The sequence below is a fragment of the Physeter macrocephalus genome, chromosome 5 (genome assembly GCF_002837175.3).
Source record: "Physeter macrocephalus isolate SW-GA chromosome 5, ASM283717v5, whole genome shotgun sequence".
In the NCBI taxonomy this organism is placed as follows: Eukaryota; Metazoa; Chordata; class Mammalia; order Artiodactyla; family Physeteridae; genus Physeter; species Physeter macrocephalus.
This window is the reverse complement of record NC_041218.1, coordinates 11,887,143-11,903,837: the sequence shown is the minus strand read 5'-3', so window position 1 is coordinate 11,903,837 and position 16,695 is coordinate 11,887,143. Positions and strand designations below refer to the sequence as shown.

The window sequence follows — 16,695 nt, the reverse complement described above, 5'->3', positions numbered from 1 at the left end:
TACATATATCATCATACGTAGTGTGGTTTTGTGTGCATGTATTTTTGTTTAATTGGTATTAGCTGTACATACTGTATAAATTTCTCTGAAACAGCTTTCTTCACTCAACTATCTGTCTTAACGATTTTTCCATATCAATATATGCAGATTTAGCTAATTCTTCTAAGTGTTGCAGAGTTTTCCATAATATAATGTGTCATATTTTATTAAAGATACTCTGGACCAATGACTCCTTTTTATAAAAACATCGGAGAATACCCCCATACTGTCCTGAAATGAAATTCATAAATAATACAAGTTACTTAAAATATGATTAAAAATCAATATAGTGTTCTAATTGTAATATAAGGATATAAAGAAAAAACATAGTAAATTAACATGTACTTTGATATATAAATGACTTGGGCACACTGCAGCAGATGACATCATCAAGTAGACAGATGCTTGTACCAATATAGACTCAAGTGAGTGCTACATTCCCAAATGCAGGCAGATCTGGGTGTGATTTGTTGCTGAATTAAATACCCTGGATGACATTGCCATGGACTTCATGATTTTTCTGAGATGATGAACAGCTCGTGGTAAAGATTCAAACTAAACAAAGTTCCAATGTGCCTCAGTTTATTAGGTGGTTCCATTCTTAGAAATCAGCGTATATTAAAACTGTGCAAAATTTGCTTTGTGTTTATATATAGTGGAGTTAAGTTCTTGGCTTAGATGTTTTTCACCGGCAGTAATGTGGCAGGACACCCAGAGTCCTTGCCGGATGTAACCCCAAAGATCATGACAGTCAACACCTGCATACATTTCCTAGGTATCTCTTGGGGGGTGGCACTGAGAACTAATGATTTAATGAGGACATTTATGCTTTTATTTTTTTCTCTAGATTTTTTGCTATTATAAACAAAGTAGCAAAGAGTATCTTTATATTTGCCTTTTTACGTACATGTCAGAACAGGTCTTGGGGGCAAGATAGATCCCCAAGCGATTTCAACTGAGTTGTCCTCACAGGTTGGCTGGGGTGTGAAGTATGACTTCTCTAGAGGATGGCTCTTTCTGTTCCACTTTTCTCTCCTTCCCAGTTAGCTTCCAGACCTGGATCAGAGCTGGTTCTGGTTCACTGGGAAAATTCAGAGCCATGGTCTCCCCTCCATCTCCAGGCAGGCAGCCGTCCTCTGGGTCAGTTGCTCTTACCTGTCCTTCTAATGGAGGTGGCACATTCATGATTTCCAAGAGCTCACCCCACTCTTCCCACGTATCAGGTTCAGAATAGGGCAAAATAATTAGAATTGTTATTATTAGACTGATTTTTGGATTAATGAGGTATCTTAATTGTGCATATGGAAAATTATGAGTAGCTTTAAGGCATTGGAGAGATGGTGAAGTTGGACTTTTTCCCAGAGAGACTGATGAAAAAGAAAGAGGTAGAAAGTTCTCCCACAGTGACTGGGAAAGAGAGAAGAGTCAGAAACAGGGACTTTCAGGCTGGCAGAGAACTTTGAGGACATTTAGTCTGAGTCTCTGATGCCCATTCCACAAGAGAGACCCCTTTAGAAAGCATCGGATGAAGCAGGTACTGCTGAAGGTTCTGAGAGAAAGAAACAGAATTTCAGAACTTTACAAAGAAGCTGTTAAAAGATTTGAGATTTATTCATCAGTAAGAAACATAAAAGGCATTTTGGGTTTTAAACGAGGAAAGGTATTGGAGCAGGAATGTTGTGGGAATAAGTTTCCCTTCAGAAAAGGAAAACAATAGACAGAAAACTTGAGTTTTCTGGCCTCAGCAGTGGACAAAATATTTATATATATATACTGCTTGGTGACAGTTCACAAACTTGCCAAGTTTTTATTGTTAAGTTGTACACACCGAGGTTGAAAAAGAGGAGATTTAGTCCTAGGTTACATGTTGAGAAAATGACAGAAATAAAACCAAGTCCAAGTCTTCTGAAACTTAATTACATACCCTTTACAACAAACTGGCTCTAAGTTAATTTAAACTTGTAGAATGTTAAGATGAGCATTTATTTTTGTAAATTTCTTTGGAATGTCATAGTTTCTTAGATTCTCCCTAATGTTTGCCTGCTTGGGCATATTTATTCATTGCCACCTGGTGGTAAATAAGAAATATTATGGGGGAGTGGAGAAACAGGGAGATGACAAAACACTTGTTAGTTATTCCAAACAGCAATCTTGGTTCAGAAATTTGAGATTCAGACACTGAAAAATCACAGGTAGGTAGAGCTGGTTTCTTCTGGCCCCACGGGGCAATGGAAAACCCTGTCAAGCCACGTGGCTTCCTGATTTTCCATCAAGGGTAAAGGCAGAGTTGCAGGAGCTTCTTGATATTTTCCTGCAGAAAAAAAACAAAGGCATAGGCAGTGTATCTAATAATAAAGAACAAAATCTGGAGCACATATGGCATCCTTAAATAAGATTAAATGAGAAAATGCTATATGCAAACGTGCTTAGCTTAATGCCAGCAACAAATTAGGTTTTCAATGAATGATGGTTCAATTTGAGATTACATTTCTTTCCTAGAACTTTCTACTTAATAACTTGTGATTTTAAAAATTATTCCTCGCCTCTTACTTTTTTTTTTTTTTTGCCCGCGTGGCTTGCAGGATCTTAGTTCCCAGACCAGGGATTGAACCCATGCCCTCGGCAATGAAAGCGCAGAGTCCTAACCACTGGACTGCCAGGGGATTCCTTTTCCTCTTACTTTTATTGCCGTGGTCTGATGGGCAAAAACTAACCACTCCGCCAGCCTACCTGCCTGGGAGGCCAGTGCCCATTCCCTACTGGTTCCACACTCACCCAGTGTTCCTGCCACCATTCTGCCATCCTTCCCTGTGTTTACCCAGTTGGAAACTACCACTGCAGCCAACTGAAACCCCTCTATTTCCCTCATTTCTGGAGATGCAGACAAAATGATGGGAGTTTTCTATGGGGATTGTCAGGAGGAGCTGGAAAGTTGGGAATGCTTTTTTTTTTTCTTCCAGGTTTATTGAGATACAATTGATGCACAGCACTATATAAGTTTAGGGTATATAGCATAAGGATTAGACATACATATGTCATGAAATGGTTATCACAGTAAGTTTAGTAAACATCCATCATTTCCTATAGATACAAAATTAAAGAAATAGAAAAAATTGTTTTCCTTGTGATGAGAACTCTTACGAGTTGCTCTCAACTTTCCTATATAACATACCACAGTGTTAATTGTATTTACTGTGTTGTACTTTACATCCCTAGCACTTGTTTATCTTATAAGTGGAACTTTGTACCTTTTGACTGCTTCTGGTAACTACACATCCTATCTCTTTTTCTATGAGTTTGTTTTTGAAGTATAATTGACTTATAACACTGTGTTAGTTCCTGGTACACAACATAGTGATTCAGTATTTCTGTACATTTCACAATGATCACCATGAGAAGTCTAGTTACCACGTGTCACCACACAAAGATAATATATAATTATTGACTATATTCCCCACACTGTACATTTCATACCTGTGACTCATTTATTTTGTAATTGGAAGTTTGTACCTCTTAATCTCCCTCACCTGTCCTCCCCACCCTGCCCTGCTTCCCCTGGCAACCACCTGTTTGTTCTCTGATTTTGTTTCTGTTTTGTTATGTTTGTTCATTTGTTTTATTTTTTAGATTTTATATACAAGTGAAATCATACAATATTTGTCTTTCTCTGACTGAGTTATTTCACTTAGCATAATGCCCTCTCGGCCCATCCATGTTGTTGCAAACAGCAACATTCTTTTTAATGGCTGGGTAATATCCCATTATATATATATCACATCTTCTTTATTCATCCTTTGATGGGCGTCTTGGTTGCTCCCATATCTTGGCTATGCTCTTTTTTAACTCCTTCTCTTCTCCACTGAGTTTAAGAGGAAATCTGTGAACTTCCACATCATTGTGGGAGCACGTTGGATGCTATGTTCTTCGTTTGCCTCTTTATTTTATCCCCCAGTTCCCACTGATAGTGGTATATAGGTCAGCACATTTTGGCCTCATCCCAAGAAGTGTTTCATAATCGGCTACCACCAACACTCCCTTCACCCCTTTTGCCTCCAGGAAGCTGTATGTTGCTGAGTGGCGGGGGTGACAGTGTTCAAGGGTCTGAGGAGGCACAAGATGGAGGAGGGGTTGGGAAGAAAAAATCAGGAGAAGAATCACCATTTGAAAAATGGAAATCTTCGATTATGATTTTTTGAAGCAAAATGATTAAGCCATTTTAGAAACATGACTCATATTGACTTCTGCCCTTTCTTCCTCCAAATGATTATGAAAAACACATACTTGGAAGATTTTAATAAAATTATGACTATTAGATCATTATAATTCCTGTTTATGGAGGACAGCAGTCCAATACTTAATTGCAAGAGGAAAATGAATCCGTGCTTCTAGGAGGCACTGCCACTTACAAAAACCAAGGAAGAATAACTTGGCTATCTTAGTTTATAGCCCTCTACTTGTTGCCTTTTCTCATTTTTCCTTAAAATTTAATCAAAGTTATATATGCATCTAGTTTAAAGAGCCAGATATTTCTACCAGTTTGTTTTGAAAAACAGTGGTTCTTGTTCCCATCTTCTTCCATTCCCCCTTTCCTAAGGCAACTACTTTCACTTCCTTTGATGTGTGCACGTGTGTGTGTGTGTGTGTGTGTGTGTGTGTGTATGTGTATGTTTCTGTTTTTGTCTCTAAATTATATGCTTGTATTGCTACTTTTGATTTTTCAGTCTCAGGAATTCATTCCACTATGTAATATGAAAACTTAGTTCTTCCTCACTTCATTTCCATGGCAGACACTTTCATCCCACTTTTCAATATAGTTTAATTGTGATGTTGGCTAGCTCAATATTCAGTGTTTGAAATATTAGGACTGTGACATGATAAGAAATATACATTTGGTCCCTGCCTTCAGTTCCTGACACAGAACTTCTAAACCCTTGTAATTTCCTGAGTGTTAGGGGTAACAGGAGCATCTTTTGTTTTACTGTATGGTCTTTGATCCCAATTCCTGACAAAAGAGCTTCTAAGACTCTTGGCTTCTCTGGAGTGGTAGGAGTTCCTTTTTGTATGCTAATGAGATGATTGGGGGGCCCCAGCTTCAGGATGGGGGCAGGTCACCAGAAAGACCCAGGCTTGATTAGAAGGCTGGAACTTTCACCTCCACCACTAACCTTGGGGAGATGAGGGGTCTGAAGACTGAGTTAATCACCAGTGGTCAATGATTTAATCAATCATACCTACATAATAGAGCCTCCATAAAAACCCTAAACAAGGGGATTCAGAGGCCGTTGGTGAACACATGCACATGCTGTAAGGGTAGGGAACTGCACTCAGAAGCCTTGTGCACCTCGTCTTGTTAAGAAGAAACAGGCCCCAAGTGGAGTCACTTGTGTTAAGGCCCCATATCAGCAAACCAAGACTTAAATACCTAACCTAATTGCTGTTATAACCTCTCCCAGAAATGTAAACTTTTACCAGTCAACCTGGAATTACCTGATCAGCAGTAATGAGATAGTCCACTGGATGGGCCCCTTCTGTTCCCCTTAGGAGGGCAACTTTGCCTAAAAGAATGCATTTTTTTGCTAATACAGTAATTTCCTTTTTCCTCCTCCTCTCCACCTTTGAAAACCTTTCCATTTCTGTAGCTGAGTGGAGCTCCTTTCTATTGCTGGGATAGATGGCATGCTGCCTGATTCCTTCATTGTTCAATAAAGTCAATTAGATCTTAGATTTTACTATGATGAATTTTGTTTTTTAACAGCCCTATGTTATTTTCCATGTAGCTGTTCATCTGAATCCTTTATAATAAACCCAAAAACGTAAGTTAATTGTTCTCCTGAGTTCTGTGAGTTGTTATAGCAAATTATTAAACCTAAGGTGGTGGTGTGGGAACCCCCAATTTATAGCTGATTGGTCGGAAGTACAGTTGACAAGTGGAAAGCAGTCTTGTGGGACTGAGCCCTTAACCTGTGAGTCTGCGTTAGCTTCAAGTAGTCAGTGCCAGAATTCAACTGTAGGCCATCTGGTTGATGACTGGAGATTGGAGAATTTGTTGGTGTGAGACCCTCTCCCCGTTTGGTGTCAGAAGTGTTGTGAGTGGACAAACAAGTTTTCTTTTAATGAAAATGCAAATGTTATTCATGATGGAACCATTTATTAAACAATATTTTTTCCTTTACTGTATGGATTTTTGCTTTCTGTTCAGTTAGTAATTGTCTTGTTTTGTTTGCTTTTGCTCTCAAACTTTTTTTTTTAAAATAAAGCACTTCATTTCTTTTTTAAATAACTTTTAGAAAATATTTGTTTTATTTCTTTATTTGGCTCTGTCGGGTGTTACTTGCGGCACACAGGATCTTTGTTGCGGCATGCAGGATCTTTCATTGTGGTGCGCAGGCTTATCTCTAGTTGTGGCGTGCGGCCTCTAGGGTGTGCAGGCTCAGTGCCGCATGTGGGATCTGCATTGACCAGGGATCGAACCCACAACCTGCATCCCCTGCATTGCAAGGCTGATTCTTAACCATTGGACCACCAGGGAAGTCCCTCAAGCTCTTTATCAGTGGTTTAAGTCTTTCTCAACAATTTTGGTCTCATCAGGTATTCAAAGATTTTATTTGTCTGAGAAAGTCTGTCCTGGAGCCTCTTGTCCTGCTTCTAAATGGACGTGTCCCCATGCTTGGTGCACCTCCCTTCATTTAGAGATCTGCCTTTTCAATCATCCTAGTGATTTGTTTGCGTCTCTCTTATCTTGGATCTTGTATTGTCTGTACCCCATGTCTTCCTTTATCACGGTGTACTCTCTAGCTTTGGAGGAGTAGTTCCCAGAGAAAGTGTATAGAAAGTAAAGTATATAGAAGTATGTAGAAAGTAAAGTATATAGAAAGTCTTTTATTGAGACTTGGCTTGGCTTGTCTGAATATTCTTTATTTCCACCTTGCACTTGAGTATCCAGATAGAGGACCTAGGTTAGAGATAATTGTTACATTGCCTTTTAGCTTCCAAAATTACTTTCAAGAAGACTAAAACCACTCAATTTCTAATATTTTGAATTTGGTATCTTCCCTCTTTTTCCCTCTGTAGAAGCTTGTAGGATCTTCTCTTTATGCTCAGTATTCTGAAATTTTATGATGATGTGCCAGATACTTGGTGGATCCTTTTAATATGAAAATCCATATCCTTTAGTTCTGGGAATTTTTCTTCATTTATTTTGTTGATGCTTTCCTGCCCTCTGTTATATCTCTCTTTTTGGAATTTCTGTTACTTGGGTATTGGATACTGTGGACTGGTGGACTGGTGTTCTCTGTTTTTTCACTACTTTTTTTTTTTTTGGCTGTATTTTCTGAGATATTTCATAAATTTTATCTTTCAACTCTTCTACTGAGTTTTAAATTTCAGATGTGCTTTTATTTACAAAGAGCTCCCCTTTTGAAACTTTTGAGTGTTGCTTTTAAACAACATTCTCTTATTTTATATAGTTTTGTCATTTTCTCTTAATTCTCTGGGAATATTGATATTGGAGGGTTGGGGGAAGGTTTCTTTATCTTGCTTTGTTTTTTCCTCCAAGTAGCTATTTTGTTTCTTTGTTTTGGTTTTATCTTCCATCTTTTCTCAGATGTCCCAAACTCCTTGTCTGCTCTGTTGAGTTAGGGATGGAAAGCCTGGTTGAAAACCAAGCTCATGAATGGGCCTTGTTGACCATAGGCTTCACTGTAGAGTGATTGACTGGGCCAATTATTTGAGGACTCTCTGATATCTTCCTCTGGGAAAGTTCAAATTCTTGGAAAAAGGCTATTCTTACCTCTTGCCTGGAGGGTGAAGGCCTGGGTGCCAATGTTCTGGATTCCAAGTGATGGGAAAGCGTTTGTCCACCTAATTTCACTGTTTTCAATATACCTTTGCCTCAAATGTATTTAATAGGCACCCAGCTCAGAGATCCTGTTTAACCCTCTCCAGAGGTTACACCTCCAGTCTTTTCCTGGGGTAGGCAGGAGTGGTTGCTCAGTTATGCAAAAGGGGAGAAGTGATCTGGGAATCTGAACCTTAAACTGACTTTTTGCTAATTTTTACCATTTTTTCTTTGATGGTACCTGGTACCACAAATCCTGAGTAAAAGTCAGGTTATTTTTTGATTTTGCCTTCTGCTTGCACAGAGTTCAGTTTCCTCAGCTCTGCTCTGTTTTTACCACTCTTCCATCTACATACTTTCCAGCCTCCCAAATGTTTCTGCTGTCATTGTGAATTGGTGCCTTGAAAATAATTTTTAAAAAATTCCTTTACAGTCAGTTTAGAAGAGTTTTGGAAGGGAGTGAAGGAAGATGCATTGACTCAATCTGTCTTTTTCCCTCTTGATAACTTTTGATCTAGGACAGTAGTTTCACATTTGTTTTTTCAGTGGAGTTCTGTCTTTAACTTAGATCTTATGCAGAAGCTCAGTCTAGAAAGTAGATATAAACAGAGCTGCTTTGTGTGACGAGAAGATGAGAAGCTGTGGTTCTACTTTCTCAGTTTTCCTTTGCCCCTTCACTACGAGCAGGAGCCCATGGAAGGCATGGCTTCTAAACCACAGATTTAGAAGTTGTTGAACATGATTTCTCTCTCCAGTAGATATTAGAGTGAACTTTCTGGCAGTATGTAAGGAGCATTGATTTATTCTTTAAGAGATTAATTGTATTGCTTCCAATTTGTTTACATGGTGCAAGACAGAGAAAGAACTATTCAAAAAATTTTTGATTTGAAATAAAATTGGACCTCCTTGCAGGCTAACCTTATCATCATAAAAATGCTATTTTTATTTGAAGGGAAACTGTATAAATTTACCTGAATATTAAAAAATGTTTAACTTGCTTATACATTTTGATAATTGAGGATGTTGGAAATTCCCAATTTAATTTTAGAGAGCTAAAATGCTGTTTTATATTGGATTGCTATCAGATCCAGTGTTTTATCCAAAATTATTTACTTAAATAGAAGAGTGAGAGGAGGTCTGTAGGGCCAAAATATTATTTAGAACTCATTCTGTATGAGCATCATTGAAACTGTGCATGATTTAGCTTCATATTTATGTGCAGTCTGTCCATTAAAAACATTGTTATTTCCTTCCTTCTCCACCTTTCTGTGGCACAGACCATCATTACCTGATGAAACCATAGAAGAATATGGAAGTATTTGCACACTGCAGGTCACTCAAAGGTCCAGTGGGGAATGGACACCAAGATTTACAAACCTTGCCAAATAAAATGTGTATTTTCACATGTCTTTAAGATGACTCAGTGTGAATTTTTGAACGTAATAAGAAAAAATAAAACAAAGAAGCAAACTAATGAACAGAAACCAAAAAACTCCTTTACAAGTGTAGCGCACCAAAATGAAGGAAGTACAGATAGATCTTTTTGGAATCATATACTTGGAATCTGACTTTCTGCTGTTATGTGTTTGACACTAGCATCATTTCATAGAAGGCTCAGGCATCGTCTTAAAAAAATATTGCCAATTGTGCTACAGAAAAGGATTTATATGTTTCATTTGCAAGCATGAGACACCTTTAGAAAGGAGAAACACGACCCAAACTCTGTGAGAATCACCCGGCATTCTTGATTGCTTTTGTGTATTGAAAGGGCTCTTAACGACAACTCAAGAGTTGCTCTGCCTGTGGCCTCTTTTGGAGGCAGACGATGAATGGGATGCGGACTAGAAACTATTCACAGCCTAAAGCTGGAGGGTTATGTTTTATTTGGAGGGAATTTTTAGGTCTTCGGGCCCAGGAGGCAGCATCTCAAGGAACCCTGAGAGAACTGCTCCAAGGAGGCAAGGGGGGAGCTAGGATATATAGGAACTTTGCAACAAAGGGCAGGTAGTCTGAACGTCAAAAATTATTGTTAATGAAAGAAAACCAGATATCCCAAGTTAAGGCATTTAGCGCTTTTCTATGTATGGGAAGATGCGGGAGTCTGGGCTCACTGAGATCATTCCTTTGACGTGCACCTCAGCTGTCTGGGGCCGGTATCCTGTGTTTTCATATCCTGAGTTACCTCAGGGCTCACCATGGGGAATGGCTGCAGTTTGATGGCTGCTAGATGGCAGGTATGCTTTTCTTTCGGGAGTTTCCTTAGTCGGCTTTTGGCTACCATCGCTGTTGACAGTGACATCCTTTGTTTACTGTTATGGCAGGCAATATTCCATTTATCAGGGACATGGGACCTCTCTAAGACATGTCTAGTGGAGCACTGAGAGATGGCTGAACAGGTACCTGAGGAACGGTACTCTTTCAACCTTCTTATAGAAGAGTATCAAAATGGGAGAAAACATTCACTTTGTAGAGCCGTTAACTGTAGAAAAGGAAAAGTCTTGGGAAAGACTGTTAATGGGAAAGCATATGTTTTGATGACTGTGCAAGTCACATGAAAGTTGCCTGTGAAGACACAGGGAACACTTGGTTACATGTGACCACAACAGGGTGTGTGTACCATGGCCTCAGCTTGCTTCTTGATGACATCATGAAGCTGGCCTTTCACTGAAGGATTCTGAGAAGAGCCAAAATGTTGTGAAACCTGCGGAAATCACGCATTGCTGCTGTCTTTGAGAAGCCAGAGAAAACAGGCAAAGAACTAAATCATGTCACTGAAGCTGTGTTGCAAAACCATTGGTCAGATTGGATTATCTGCTCTTTGATAACCTTTTGAGAAAAATAAAGCAGCTCTTCAAGCAAGTGACATAACCTCTTTCTCCTGAGGTCTCTACTGTAAACAGTTAACCTTGGTTTTATTTGTTTTAAATCTTTTACACATAGACCTCTCACCTTTGGAATCTTGAGTGAGACCGTGTGAAGTGGGAAGCAAGGCTATCATCTGTGAGTGGTCATGGGGGAGGCCCCGACTCCGGGATCTTCCTTGCTTCACCACCTTTATCTCTGCTTTCTTGTACCCTCCTCTCTCTTTTCGTTTTTCCCCTTTTTGGTCTGTTTTCACGTTCACGGGCATTCCTGCCTTTTACAACCCACTTTAGTTGGATCTTTCTTAGTGGCTACCTGAGCCTGGGTTGGCTGATCTGAACCAGTGTCCCTTTGCATGGTTGGCAGTGGAGGCAAAACGTAACGTGTGAAATCACTTTATAAACGGCAAGCTGGTGTTCTAACAGGTGGGTTGTTATTATCTTAAGCGTTATTATAGGGAGTGGTTCATCCCACAGACAACAGTCCCTCCCTGGGGGCTTAGCTCCTCTGATCGCCCCCCCGCCCCGCCCGGCTCTTGCTTCCCCTGGCTCTTACTGCGATGCGCACTCTCGAGCTCATCTCCCTATTGCCCTTCTGTCTTTCCCTTTTTCTCATTATGACGCGTCTGCTCTCTCTCATTTCCTCAGAGGCTTCTTGGGAAATGATTAATTTTGGTTTTCTAAGCACATTGAAGCTAAAGTGTTAATGGCTAACAGATTTGATGTTAACACATTAGGGAAACTCACTTTTTAAGTAGAGACTCCTTGAACTCCAATATGGAGCCTGCCAGTGAAATTTTAGGCAGCATGAGCAGTTACTGGAAGGGAAAGGGAGCCTTTTCTTAGTGCTTCCAAGACTTGTGCATATGTATGACTTCTTATTCCACCCATATAGAATACATGCAGGATATGGAATAAAATATTAACTTGGGACATGAAGGGTCAGGGAAGGTTTGTGGTTATGGGAGGCAAACAGGGGTAAGGACTTTTTCTAACTTTTAAGGAAAAGTTAGAAAAGAAATAGTATAGTGAGAAATGTAGTGCAAAATATGAGTATTTTCAATCACCCTTGGAACCTCTATTCTGTTACCAAGTGTTTCCCACACAGATAATGTACTCAGGATTCCTTCCTCTACCACCCTCATGATCATACATACAAAGACTACCTGTGAGGGCTTCCCTGGTGGCACAGTGGTTGGGAGTCCGCCTGCCAATGCAGGGGACATGGGTTCGTGCCCCGGTCCGGGAGGATCCCACATGCCGCGGAGCGGCTGGGCCCGTGAGCCGTGGCTGCTGAGCCTGTGCGTCCGGAGCCTGTGCTCCACAACGGGAGAGGCCGCAACAGAGAGGCCCGCGTACTGCAAAAAAAAAAAAAAAAAAAAAAAAAAAAGACTACTTGTGAAAATTTCAAAATTGTCAGACTTGGCTTCCACCAAATAAGAAAGTCTGAGAAAGCAAAACGTAACAAACAAAAAGCACAACCAACAAAAGAATCACCATAAAACATATTCCATATTAAAATACAAATGATTGTTCACACTTTTGGATTAACTTAATATGCACATAGTGTATGTCCAATAAATGTTCGTGGTTTATGATTAGTGCACGAAAGCACGTTGAGGGCAGATACCTAGTTCATTGTTACAGCCCCAGCGCCTTTCACAGGGTCATTATGATATATAGGAGATGCTTATTAGTTGTTGTTGTTGGTCAAATTGAGGGTTAACAGCATATTTTTCCCATTATATGAGCCATCAAATATGTAGGAAGTAGATGGGAAAAGATATGAATTTTCCATATTGAGAACTTGGTGGCTGGCCAGACGCCAGAGCACGAGCTCAAAGTTTGCTTTATTGCTCCATGTTCCAGGAGCAAACAGGCAAATGTCAGCCAGAGGAACAAGGGCAGGGTAGAGAGCAGCTGGGAACTCTGTCCCCTGGAGACTTGCATCTTCTGAGAAAGGCAGAGTGAATTAGTTGCCTTAGTTCACCTCTCCTTTCCCAAAGATCACCATGTTCGCTACAGCAAGCCTTCTGTGTTGGAAGGACAGTTCTACCTGGACCTTTGTCTCAGGTGAACTGGGAACTAGAAAGAGATGCTGAGAGTTCTGGATTCTGTTCTGTCTTTGTGGGGTTCTATGTACGGAAATAGTAGGCTATGGTGCTGGTCAGATGATGAGTGTTCTATAAAGTACTCCCTCACTCTCATGTTACTTGATCCTGAGCCTTCATTATTGCCATAGCTGACCCAGAACCATTTCTGCTTGCCTTACTCTCTGTGACACATTAACCTGGTCACACGCACCTGAGTAAGTAAGCACTCACCTGATAGCTTTTTTTTTTTTTTTTTATTCTTTGAGCCTCATTCCTATTGAAAATGTGGCCTTTGCTTACTCCACCTTCCTCTAATTAAAGTAGATATCCAATATTTGGTGCCTTGGACCTCTGTTGCATCCCTGATGCTCTCCTGAATTTTCCTTGGACTACTTGTCCCGCCACAGGGTGGATATCATTATAATAACACTTGTCATCACCCCCTTACTTATTTCTTATACACGTGTAGAGATTTCTAGTTTCCACATATACATCCATATATGTGTGTGTATATATATTCACATATATTTGTGATCCATATTTTATAGATGAAGAAAGTGGGGTTCAGAGAGGTTAAACGACTAGTCCAAAGATCCATAGATAGTGACTGTGACAAAACTCAAAGCCTGGTCTTCTGACTTCAGCTGCAGATGAAGAAGATAGGCGTACAAGATGTGCTGCTAACTATGCAAAGATTTCTGGTCTTGGAATCAGTTTGGGTCTTGGTCTTTTCTCCATATAACTGTGACTTTAGGTGGGAGTCTGTTTTTTTTTTTTTTTTTTTTTGTGCGGTACGCGGGCCTCTCACTGCTGTGGCCTCTCCCCTTGCGGAGCACAGGCTCCGGACGTGCAGGCTCAGCGGCCGTGACTCACGGGCCCAGCCGCTCCGCGGCATGTGGGATCTTCCCAGACCGGGGCATGAACCCGTGTCCCCTGCATCGGCAGGCGGACTCTCAACCGCTGCGCCACCAGGGAATCCCTAGGTGGGAGTCTTAATCTATAACTTGACGCTTCATTTATTCATCTATAAAATTATTTAATGTCTTTTTTTGATGTTTCTAATGTTAAAAAAATTTTTTTTATTGAGGTATAGTTGTTTTACAATGTTGTATTAGTTTCTACTGTACAGCGAAGTGGACTACTTCCATGTGCTATACAGCAGGTTCTTATTGGTTATCTATTTTATACACATTAGTGTATATATGTCAATCCATTTAATGTCTTCTTTCACTCTGAAAACTGAGATTCTAGTCCTAGAATCTAGTCTTATCCTGTGAATTAGAACAGATGATACTTTTCACATCTTACAGATGGAGAAACTGAGGCACAGGGGCCTACTGACATACCCAGTAACTCACAGTGATGGTAGAACTAGGACTAACACTTGCCTTGATTCCTAGCCCAGAGTTCTTCCTGCCATAGCCCATTAGTGCTATAGCTATCATAGTAGGGTTTCCTATATGAAATGCCCTTTAAAGGTCACTAATAAAATATGGTTAAAAAATTCACTTGCTTGATTATGTATAATTGTCTGCTATGTTCTATTTGATGATGACAGTCATCACAAGTAATAGTATTTGAATTAACCTCTCTCAGTAGAGGTTTTTTTCAGTTTTCTGCCTGTCAAAGGGGTTTTCTAAAGGCACTGGCTTCATAGGGTCATTGTGAGAACTAAACACAATGAAGATCACTTAGAGCAATGCCCAGAACATACCAGCCAACCAAGGATGTGAGCTCTGACTGTTAGTAGCAGGTGTGCTCACTGGATTTCCTCACAGAGCAGCCAGTAGGTGTGTGGTCATATCTTAGGTGTCAGCTGAGAGAGGTATAAGCTCCCATGTAAGGGATGCTAAATGCAAGGGCCTGATACAGTATCCACACCAATGTTGATACGGGCAGACAGTAGGCAGAGGAAGGAGAGGCAAATTCATGGGCAGGCAGGGGGACTTTTGAAACTGAGCCTTAATGATATTTGCATCTGTTCTGAGAAGAAGAAACCTCTTCACCCTCCTCAGATAGCCCACATCCTCTACTTTATCCTCTGTATGTAGGGAAGCTGGAGAGACCAGCATCATACAGGACCTTCCAGAGCCACCCTACAGGAATAGACTTTGAAGTCTTGGGACCCATCTTGTCTGCAGGAGAGATGAGTGGAGAGGACATGGTTCCAGGACCTCAGCTGGCTGATAAGATAGCCTTTATCTTTGCTACCATTTTATTCCTTTTGTGCTTGGTGGCAGTGGTGGGTAATGGCTTAATCACCATGGCACTGGGCATGGAGTGGTTGCTGCAGAGAACTTTGTCACCCTGCAATAAGTTATTGGTCAGCCTGGGAGCCTCTAGCTTCTGTCTGTGATGGGGGGTGATGAGTAAGAACATTTATATTTTCCTGAATCCAATAGCCTTCCCATACAACCCTGTATTCCAGTTCCTAGCCTTTCAGTGGGACTTCTTGAATGCTGTCACGTTATGGTTCTCCACCTGGCTCAGTTTCTTCTACTGTGTGAAAATCGCAACCTTCACCCACCCTGTCTTCCTCTGGCTGAAGCAGATGGTGTTTGCATTGGTTCCATGGATGCTGCTCAGCTCTGTGGGGTTCTCCAGCTTTAGCCCCATTCTGTTTTTCATAGGCAACCAGAGAATATGTCAGAACTATTTAAAGAGAGCTCTGCAATCTTGGAATGTCACTGGGGATGCTGTGAGAACATATGAGAGACTCGACTTCTTCCCTTTGAAATTGTTACCTGGACAGTCCCTGCTGTCGTCTTCATCGCTGGCGTGGCTTTGCTCATTACATCTCTGGGAAGACACACCAAGAAGGTCTCCCTGTCCATCTCAGGCTCTCATGATGCCAGCACGCAGGCACACATCAAGACTCTCCTGGCTCTCATCTCCTTTGCTGTCCTCTTCGTTTCCTGTTTTCTGTCACTGGTGCTCAGTGCCTCAGGTGTGTTTCCATCACGGGAACTCAGGTACTGGGTGTGGCAGGCTGGATTTATCTGTGCACAGTGGTCCCCCCATTGTTCTTCTCTTGAGTAACCGCGGGCTGAGAGCTGCGCTGGAGAGGGGCCGCTCCTCAGGGCATGGGCATCTTGAGTTGGCAATTGATGAGAAGCCTCAGAGACTCTACGGCAGAAAGCCTGGGTAGAATGGGACATTGCTTCTTTAAATCTCTTTGCCACATTTAATGCTCTTTCCCTGTTTGATGCATTTCATGATTTCAGTGAAATAGGATTTCAAGGTGAGATGGAATGTACTGAACTAGTGGTCTAGTGTCACTGATTTCCACTTAGCAAGGGTGTAACTGATATAGTAAATGTTCCCTGTGGGACTTGATGTGGCCAAAGAAGCAGGAAACTTATTTTCCTGTGACTAAACTCTTGGTGTTTAAAATTATCCTTCTGGAAACTGTATGCAAGGATCCGGACACACGATTCACTTTAAAAAAAAAAAAAGTTAATTTATTTTATTTTTATTTATTTTTGCCTGTGTTGGGTCTTTGTTGCTGCACGCGGGCTCTCTCTAGTTGCGGCGAGTGGGGGCTACTCTTCATTGCAGCGCGCGGGCTTCTCATTGCGGTGGTTTCTCTTGTTTTGGAGCACGGGCTCTAGAGCGCAGGCTCAGTAGTTGTGGTGCACGGGCTTAGTTGCTCCGTGGCCTGTGGGATCTTCCTGGACCAGGGCTCGAACCCGTGTCCCCTGCACTGGCAGGCGGATTCTTAACCACTGCACCACAGGGAAGCCCACGATTCACTTTTTATCTGTTGAATCAGACTGGAGAAGATTTTTGGAAACTCAATTTTCCTTTGGCTTCATCCTGAAAAACCATATTTTCTTTTTCATCCTTAACTGATTTCTGGCCATCT

At 41.0% G+C, this 16,695-nt stretch overlaps 1 protein-coding gene across 1 annotated transcript; it reads left to right on the top strand.

Moving 5' to 3' along the window:
- The first annotated feature begins 14,991 nt into the window (after positions 1-14,991).
- Positions 14,992-15,869, top strand: TAS2R60 (taste 2 receptor member 60). Its single transcript, XM_024128727.1, is given in 2 exon segments — positions 14,992-15,562; positions 15,565-15,869. Coding segments are annotated over 2 exon segments (876 nt in total).
- Positions 15,870-16,695: the final 826 nt, after the last annotated feature.